The sequence below is a fragment of the Belonocnema kinseyi genome, chromosome 4, assembly GCF_010883055.1.
Source record: "Belonocnema kinseyi isolate 2016_QV_RU_SX_M_011 chromosome 4, B_treatae_v1, whole genome shotgun sequence".
NCBI lineage: Eukaryota > Metazoa > Arthropoda > Insecta > Hymenoptera > Cynipidae > Belonocnema > Belonocnema kinseyi.
In genome coordinates, this window is record NC_046660.1 from 81,093,912 (window position 1) to 81,104,252 (window position 10,341).

At 28.3% G+C, this 10,341-nt stretch overlaps 1 protein-coding gene across 1 annotated transcript in view; it reads left to right on the forward strand.

Moving 5' to 3' along the window:
• Positions 1 to 3,700: 3,700 nt before the first annotated feature.
• The window catches only part of LOC117170519 (innexin inx2-like), a 36,532-nt gene continuing 29,891 nt past the window's right edge, over positions 3,701 to 10,341 (forward strand). Inside the window, exon 1 of the mRNA XM_033357296.1 lies at positions 3,701 to 4,133. Coding sequence (XP_033213187.1) covers positions 3,944 to 4,133 — 190 coding nt within the window. The 5' untranslated portion in view covers positions 3,701 to 3,943. The remainder of the gene's footprint in view (positions 4,134 to 10,341) is intronic.

Here is a 10,341-nt window from a genome sequence, read left to right on the forward strand (position 1 = left end):
TTCTCACTTTATTTGTTGACACATAAGTGCAATAAAAAATTTAAAAAGGGCTCTCATAATTCCCTTTGGAATTTATGCATTCAGAATTGTCAGCTCTAGGCTTTTTGAGAACAAATGTTGCCAATTTGTCCCACTGTCCAGGGTTAGGGACGAAGTTCGTGAAATTGTAACTTAACTTTAAAATCCCGCTGAATTCAAATTTGAACAATTTAAACGATTTCCCTAAGTTTTGCAGAGCAATTATCAATAATTGGTATTTGAATTCAGCATTATTATTACGCCAGGATGATAGCCATTAAATTCAACTTCCGAGTCCAACTATGCACAGCTGTACTTTTGTCTTCGGAGAACTTGAACAACTTGGATACGAAACTTGCAAGTGCTTTCAAGTACATACTTGAATGGATTACTACACCTGTGAATCTGTATGACTACATATGTACTATAAGAGCCATGAAAGCACGTAGTTTCCAAAGATCAGTGGATAATAATTCCATTTGGATAGATTGCCAGGTAACGCGTTATAGAATCATAGACATTAACAATCGAGTGAAATCACCCGTATCGCAGACGCAAATGCAAGTGCCAATCAGTGATGAGTTAATTACTTTTCAAAAGGAACTAAACTCAAATAAATTAATGGATATAATCAAATGCGTTTCTTCGCTTTATTTTATATACACCGAGAATTTGATTATTTCCGTTGAATGAATATTGTTAACAGAAAAAGTCATTCCTAGCGGACCTCGTGAACGGAACGGTTACGCAATGACGTGACAGTAAAGTCACTGCCCTAGCGGACTGTGTGAACGCAATGGTTACGCAATTGTGTGACAGAAAAGTATTCACGTGGTCACCACTCTAGCGGACTGAATGAACGCAACAGTCAAGCATTGCGTGACCGTAAGTGTCCACATAGTCACCGCCCTAGCGGGCTAGATGAGCGGAACGGTTACGCAATTGCTTGATCGTAAAGAGACCACCCTAGCGGACCGCGTGAACGAAACAACTAAGCAAATACCTGACCGAAAATTGACCAAATACTGACCGCTCTAGCGAAACGCGTGAACGAAACGGCTAAGCAATTGTGTGACGACATGCAGCATTGTGCGTTGGATTAGTGTTTCTTTTTGATTTTGTATAGTTTAAAATCATAACATTTTGAACATATTTTGGAATGGGTCTATATTCTGATTCTAGATTCTGAATTGAAAACTCATAAATTTTAAACATGTATAAATTAAAATGATTAAGTTTGAATGATTTTGAACATGACATTTCTAGAGTTTTCAACCTTACATTTTCAAATGGAAATCATCATAGTTACAACATTTTTGAAGAAAGTAAACTTAAAACTTGGGTAATTTTTATTTTTCAAAATTAAAAACTATTCAATATTAAAACTTAAACCAGTTTAAATCTACAATTTTGAAGATTTTTGGGGCTAGTTCAATTTTAAAGAGTTACAATGGAAAATTCTTTAAATTTAACGATTTGCAATCAACAATCCTTCTATATTAATAATTTAAGTTTAAGATTCATAAATCTGCAATGTTCTTAATTTGAAGTTATGTAATTTTGAACGAGTTTTTTTATATCAGTTCAATTTTGAATATTTACAACAGAAAATACTTCAAATTGAACCATTCGCAATTTTAAATGCTGATTGGAACAAAAAAACCGTTTCTATGAAACAACAAAATTTCTTTGAATCAAATACACTTTTCTTTAAATAAGAGCTGATTAATAATTTTTATTGATTTAAGAATAAATTCTTTTAGTAAAAAATGCAAGTGTACTTGGTTGGAAACTAATCTTCTTTATTGAGGCTTTTCAACTATTTTGTTAAAAATTCGTCTTCTGTGATTAAAAACTTAACTATTTCATTATGGGTTAAGTATTTATTTTTTTAGTTAAAAATTCATGTATATTGTGTAAAAGTAATCTTTATGGTATAAATTAATCTTTTTCAACGAAAATTCAACTATTTGGTTCAAAATTAATTTTTTATTCTATATTTATCTTTATAGTTGAAAATTCATTTCTATGGTTCGAAATTTAACAATTTCATTGATAATTATTTTTTCTCTGCTTGAAAATTAATTTTTCAACTAAAAATTTAAGTATTGAATGTTTGGTCGAAAACTTATCTTCTTTGTTTGTACATTCAACTATTTGGTTAAAATTCATGCATTTTCTTAAAAATTAGTTATGGCTAATATTAATCTTCTTCGTGAAAAATTCATCTTTTTGGCTATAAATAATTAATTTTTTCAGTACAAAATTTAACTATTTTATTAAAAATTCATTTTTTATGTTTAAAAATGTATTGATAAAGATTCTTCTTCTGTGGTAAAATGTTTATCTCCTAGGTGAAAATTCATCTTTTTTCTTCACAATTGATTTCTTTGGGTAAACATTTAACTGTTTTGTTGAAAATTCGCTTCTTATTCTTAAAACTTAAGTTTCAAGCTGTAAATATAACTATTTCATTTTAGACTGGACATTGATTTTTTTTAGTTGAAAATTCATGTATTTTGTGAAAAATTCGGGTTTTTAGTAGAATGCTAATCTTAATGGTTGAAAATTCATATGTTTGGTTAAAAATTTAACTATTTTGTTAAAAATTCGCTTTTCATTGTTATAACTTAATTCTCACACTGTAAATATTCCATTTTTTTCTAAAAATTGATCGTTTTTAGTTGAAAATTCATATTTTTATGGTAGAAAATGTATTTCTCTGGTTACAAATTTAACTATTTTGTTGAAAATTCGTTGATTTAAGTATTTCATTGAAAATTTATTTTTTATGGTTAAAAATAAACTTTTTAAACTGCAAATATAACTGTTTCATTTTCTGGATGACAATTTATATTCTTTAGTTAAAAACTTAACTACTTGGTTGAAAAATTTTCTTTAGTGATATAATATTAATCTTCTTGGTAAAAAAATTATCGTTTTCGTTGACAACTAATTTATTTGATTAAGAATTAAATATTTTCTTTAAAATTCGTTTCTTTATAGTTAAACTTAATTTTCTAGACTTTAAATATAACTGGTCCATTTTGGGCAGAATAATTATATTTTTAGTTGAAAATTCATGTATATTGTTAAAATATCGTGATTTTGATAGAATAATAATCTTTTTGGTTGAAAATTCATTTGTTTGGTTGAAAGTTTAGCTATTTTATTGACGATTTTTTTTATGTTTGAAAATTAATTTTTTAAGCGGTTAATATAACTATTGCATTTTGGGTTGAAAAATTATAATTTTTAGTTGAAAATTGAACTATTTTGTTGAAAATCTGTCGTTCTTGGTAGAATACCAATCAATCTTCTTAAATGAGAATTCATTCGTTTGATTGAAAACCTAACTATTTTCTTCAAAATTCATTCTCTATTTTGGTCTGAAAAATTATCGTTTTTAGTTAAAAATTGATGTATTTTGTTATAAATTCGTCTTTTTCGTAGAATACTAATCTTCTCGGTTGAAAATTCATTACTTTGGTTGAAAATTTAACTATTTTGTTCATAACTTGTTTCTTATGAAAGTTAGGGCATTTCGAAATTGGTATTTTGTATAGCAACCCCATTTTTTAAATAACGCGCCTTAAATCATATTGTATCCGGGCGAGGGGGAATTAGAGGTTGGAGGGAGTCTGCCGAGTTACCCTATGCAAATTGAGCATCGCTGATTTCCGAGAATCGGCAGTACAAAGCGGAGCGGAACAAAGGACAATCGTTGCTAATCGTTGCATGAAATCTCAAGAGAGCGTGGCCAACGTCGCCAACTGTGATCTATCCAAATTCGAAGCAGTTGACGAGCATCTCAAGTCCTTTTAGTGAAATTCAGGGTGAAATCTCTTACATCACTATTAGTGGTTTATCCAAGACGAGTCATTCGATTAATCTGCACATTAAAGTCATTAATCGGATCGAGAGTATGATTGAGTTAACCAAGTTCGTTAAGGAAATTGCCAAGAAGGAAGAGGTGTGCATCGACAATATCGTTTTCAGGCTTCACTCACGTGCGACCGTCCTCATCCTGACTGTTTGTGCGATAATTGTTGGTGTCAAATCCTATTTCGGCGAACCAATCTCCTGCTTTACGAACGACGGAGATCAGACAATACGTGAGTATGAACATTATTTTAGCAAATTTTTTCTTGCATTATACATAACCTTATTTTGGCTATTATGCCATTTTTGCCATTTTTTGCAATGCTGCTTTCGCACTCCCATTTGACGGTAATATTCCAAGTATTCGCAAAAGGTAAGCCAAAATTTGTAAAATTGTGTACAATTTTTTCAATTGAGTTTCGATTTCGTAATTTTTAATCCCTGCTATAGAAAATCTTTATTGCATTTTTAGGGTTAGCCTATTTTTTTGTAAGGATGTAAAAAACAATTTAGAGGATTTAATTAAAAATTCACCGATGGTAAAAAGAATTTTGGGAGATATTTTTAAAATGTTTGAGTTTTTTATGGTGCATTCAAAATTACAGGATTTTGATATCGAATACAGCGTAATGGCGAAATAATGTCGAGTAATATTACGTGACAGTGCGTAATAATATTACGCACTGTAATGCGGATATTATCCGTATTTCATGACTAATTTGATACATTTTGTGATTTTAACGCATTGTTAGCTTAAATGCGCTTAATTCGAAGCAAAAGTAAATTTTTATTAATTTATGCATGAAATATTTACTTTATGAAAAATCTGATCTGGCAAAAAATTCTCTGAAATTAATCAGTGTGCCCATTATTGAATAATAATTAAAGCAATTATAGGACTTAAATAAATAATTTAAAAGTCTACAGTACTAATCCACTAAAAGTGCTCTTTAAAAGAATTTGAAGCTGGAACATTTTAAAACATATTAAAAATGTGAAAACTGGAAACATTTTGTAAAATATTTAGTACTTTTTAAATATTTATCAGAAGGTGAACACTTTTAAGTTGAAGTTTACAAAGTTAAATACCTAATTAAAAAATAGGATAATTCAAATTCATCAACTGCAGTGTTTATTGTTTAATTTGAGTAATTAGTAATTTGAGTTTAAGAGCACTGAAGAATAGGGCGAAGTGAAAATGTTATAATCAATCAAATAGTTTGAGTCTGGGGGGGACTGGTATTCGAAAAATGTGAAAATAAAATTTTAATTCGAAATATTTCCTTTTGGTTCAAAAATTATGAAGAATTTTGTATGTTTACAGCTTTTTCGGTGATTTTGGAACGTTATAAAGACCTCAAAAAAGAATTAAGCCAAAAACATGTTTTTGTACATTTTCAAAAAATTGTAAGTGAGGTAGACTTTTTTCTCAATTTTAAACATTTCAAATTGTAAATTTATAAACAAGAACAGAATATATTAACCGATTTCAAATTTTTTCCTTGTTTTGGATGTCGACCCACAAATTGTTATCCCTCAGCTCAAACTATTCGATTAATTTGATAATTTTTACTTCGCTCCACTAAAATTATCAAAATTGTGTATTTAACTCATTTTATCTTTTCTCTGACTTTTTTATATTACTGTGAATGATTTTCCAACGCTCTAAGTATATACAATTTTTTTTTAATAAATTCTTTTATGGCAGAATTCATTAAAAAATCATTGAAAATTATTTTAAAATTTAACATTTCTTATATGGAAGATCGTTTATTTCTTTCGACATGTAAAAATAAATGTTTAATCTTTCTCCTATTTTCCCTCTTTTGTTCAGAAAATTACCCTATATCCCCTTTTTTGAGCTGTGATCCCTGAGTAAAATAATTTTTTTTTTAGAAAAGCTTAATATTACAATGCTTTTTTGAAATTCTACCCACTCTTTCTAGTTCTGATTTTGTGCCCATGATGGCAAATGGTCGACCACCATTCCCAAGTAGGAAATTTTTAAGCTGCAATACGTCATAAAAAATGCATTTTAATTTGTGCATAAATGTGCCCTAATCTTCTTGTATTGTGCCGGGAAAAGCCCCAAAATATGCTGCATAATAGTCGTTTTATGTCAAATTCATGCTAAAGACGATATTTTCTTGTTTAAATTTCGATAATACAAGTTTTCAACTTTTTTTATATTAATTTTTAATTGCAAAACATTTTTCCCTATAAATCGTGAAAAGTTATTATTTCTCAGTATAAATAGTACGTTTGGTGAATGTCAATAGAAATTTATGTTTATTAACACATGTATTAATTATTTTAACAAATTCCATGTATTTAAACAATTTTTTCATCTGTTAATTCGTGAAAAGTTATTATTTTCTGGACATAATGACATAATGAACGTATATTAGGAATAATCGTTTTTTGAACGAAATTTTAAAATTATTTAAACCATTTCCATTTGCTTAAACAATTCTTTCACATGTAAATCTTGAAAAGTTTCTTCTTACTGGAATTTATAACACAGTTAATGAATGCTTATAGTGATATTTTATTGTAAAAGACAGTTTTCAATTATTTAAACAATTTCTTCCCCTGTAAATTTGATAAAGTTACTATATTCTGGAATTTTGTATGCAGTTGATGAGTGTTCAGTGATATCATGTATTAAAACTAGTTTGCAATTATTTAAACAATAATCATTCACTTGCGCCTTTTCGTTATAGGAAAAGTGGAGAAAATAATAGTTTTTTAGAATTTCTTGCACAAACTGTCTTTCAGAAAAAATATCACTTTTGTCATTCGTTCAATGTATCATTAATTACAGAAAATAATCACTTTTTATGATGTACAGGGGAAAAAATTGTTTAAATAATTTTCAAATGCCCCTAAAAAACAAAAAATATTACTTTTAAAATTCGCTAATTCATCGACTCTTATCATTTATCTCGAAAAATGGTAACTTTTCACGATTTACTGGAAAAAATATTGTTTTAACATTTAAATTTATTTTAAATTTATTTTAAAACTTATCACTTATGTGTTTTTCGCATCACTTTGCTACGACTTGACTTCCAATGCCTAAATAAACAGTTTGAATCTTTTTTTACAAATTATGTAAATTTTTTTACATGTTGAATATACATACGCAAAAAATATATTTAAGTATATTAATAACAATGACCGTAAAATGGAATTGAAAATGACTGTGCTTTCTCGTGTATTTTCCATAGTAGATTGTTATATTTTGTCTTTAATTTCTTGAATAAGTTCAGCAAATACAAGAAGGTAATAACTATTTTCGAACAAATAAAAATTTATTAGTTAAAAAAAGCATACATTTTGAGTGTTTTATATTTAAGGTAAGTGTCCCCGTGATCGTGAATGTCACAATAGTCGTGAAAGCTGGTTATAATTTGAATATGTTGTTACAAAAATATGCTAAAAGTAACATTTAATTATGAAACTTGCTTATTTTCAGCCTTTTATAACATCAAATAGAAATTACATTTATTCAAATAAAACAAAAAAGAAGAAAATCAGAAGATATAGCGCAGTTATCTTCAATTGCATTTTAAATAAATGGTTATTAATATACTGAAAATGTATTTTTGACTTATGTATAGTCAAAATACCAAAGCATTTCCATAATTATTTACTATGTACGATAAAGTAAACTTCATCATAGCATAAGCTGTGTTTTTTGACGATGTTCTAGTGAATAATTTTTTAAAATGTTGAGCTGTTTCGGAGACGCCTTCGTAAAGTGAACGGACAGTATGCTCTAGAGGCTGACTATAAAATAGCTTAACTACTGGCCGGAATGTTTGCATTCGTGCACTTCCTGAAATTCTTCAAATATATCCAGGTCACAAGTGAATGCTCACAAACAGTTTTAGAATACGATATTAATCTTTAGAAATAAAAGAAAGTTTATACCATTTTTCTTTTGACATAGTTTTGTTGTAAATTTTGCCAGTTAAATTACTTTTTTTATGCACTATTCGAAATGTTTTCAAGAAAGTTACTTTTTTCTCTCGTTTTTGCAATTAAATGAGAACTGAATAATTAATAGATCCCAATGAGAAAATCGAACTATTTTTGATTGAAAGTTATTTCTTTAGAATTTAAAATTTCCTATTATATTTTCGGTTCGGAATTCATATCCTTTTTTCGAAAATCAAATTGTTTTGTTGAACACTCGTATTTTTGGATAGAAAATTGGTCGAAATATCGTGTTTTCTGTTTGAAAATGAATTCTTCTTCAGTGGAAACTTTACTATTGTATTTTGGGTTAAAAATGCTACTTTTTTTAACATTTGTATTTTTTTGTATAAATAATTCGTCCTTCTGGAATGAGCTCTTATCTTTGGTCCATCCTTTTGGATTAAAAATTTATCTTTTATGGTTGTAAGCTAATTATTTTGAATTTAGAAAATGTCTACTTTTATATTTTTAGTCCAATAATAAGCTCTTTTGGTTGAAAATAGAATTATTTTGTTGAAAATTTCACTGGTTTTTTAATTATTTATTTTTATGGTTGAAAATGCAACTGCTTTGCTGAATATTTGTTTGATTTTTTCAAAAGAAAATTCATGCTTTTGAATTGAAAATTCACCTTTTAATAGAGAAATTATCTCTTTTGGTTGAAACATTCCTTTTAATTGAGAAGTCTACTACCATATTTATGGTCCAGGATTCATATATTTTGGTAAAAAGTTCTATTATTCTGTTCAAAATTTAATTTTTTTTCGAAAATTACACTTTTGACTTAAAACTATATCTTTTATGATTTAAAGTTCATTCTTTTGATTTTGGAAGCATACTATTATGTTTTGGACTCAGAATTACTCTCGTTTGGTTTAAAATGCTACTATTTTGTAGACAATTTCATTATTTTGTTAGGAATTCCACTGTTTCATTGAACATTGGTCTTTTTGGATAGAACATTTATCTTTTTGTATTGAAAATTCATCTTTTATGGTTAACAATCTATTATTTAATTGAAACGTCAACTATCTTATTGTTCGTCCATAATTCATCATTTTTTGTTAAAAATTTTACTATTAGGTGGAAAATGTCATTATTTTGTTGAAAATTTCACTGTTTTGTTGAACATTTATCTTTCTAGATAGAACATCTGTCCTCTGATGTTAAGAATTCCTCTTTTTGGGCTGAAAAATCAGATTTTATTATTAACAATCTATTATTTGATAAAAAATTGATCCTGTTTTTTTTAATTCATCTTTTTGTATAGAAAATTCATTCTCTGGGTTGAAAATTCATTTTTTGGTAGAAAATCCATCATTTATAGTTGAAAGAATTCATATTTCTTGGATAAATATTCAACTGTCTTCTAAAAGATTCGCCTTTTTGTCTTAAAAATCCTACTATTTTTTTAAAAGTGCAACTATTTTTGGTTGAAGTTTAATCTTTTTTGTTTAAAAATTCAACAATTTAATGAAGATCAATCTTAGTATATTGGAAATGCAATCGTTTGATTAAAAATTCACCTTTTTTCTTGAAAATTCTTCTCTTTTTCTTGAAAATGAAACTAGTTGGCTATAAATACAACTATTTTTTTAAACATTGGACTATCTGGTTGAGAATTCATCTTTTTTGGTTCGAAATTTATCTTTTCGGGTTTAAAAGGCAAAAGTTTGCTATTAGATTCCACTTTTTAGTTAGAAAGTTCAACTGTTTTCTTGAAAATTCGTTTTTTGGTTGAAAATTCCATTATTTTGTTGATTTGAAATCTTATCTATATAGTACCTACATTAATATATAAAAAATGTATTCCTCTATTTTATTGAATTGTTAGTCAACTCCATTTTATATTGATTTTTGATTGTAGTCTCCAAAGCCTTTTTTTATCTGAAGTACTGTTGTCATTTCTGAGTAAAATGAAAGAATCTTGTCTGAATTGCCTGAAGGCTTCGAGAGCACTTGCGAGGGTTGTCGAGGTATACATTCACCTTTGTCTGCGTTCGAGAACCTGGACATTGGTGCTAGAGGCAGTCTTCTTGTAGTCACTTTGTAAGTACGACAAACGACTCGAAGAGTCTGCGAGATGACACTTTCGAATTTCAAACGCTAAGGGATATTATCCCAGTATGTTTTCCTTTTCCTTTGTACTTTTTAGTGCTTCCAAGAATGAACGCTTTGTGTGGGAATATTTTATTTGAGTTTACTAACCGACAATTTAGCCGTAATTTTAGAATAAACAAGCTAGCCGAGTCACTCTCTAAAGAAAGAAGATAACTGAAGGCCATTTTCGATTATCGGAAAACGTTTAGTTGGTTCGTGGAAAGACTTGAAATATAATTTTGGGTGTAGGGCTGTCATGCAGAAAAATTACGTAGATAGTTCGCGTTAAGAAATCGCAGCAGGGAGAACGAATTTAATCGACCGGAAACGCTTTTGCTGAAGACGTGGAAGGCCTAA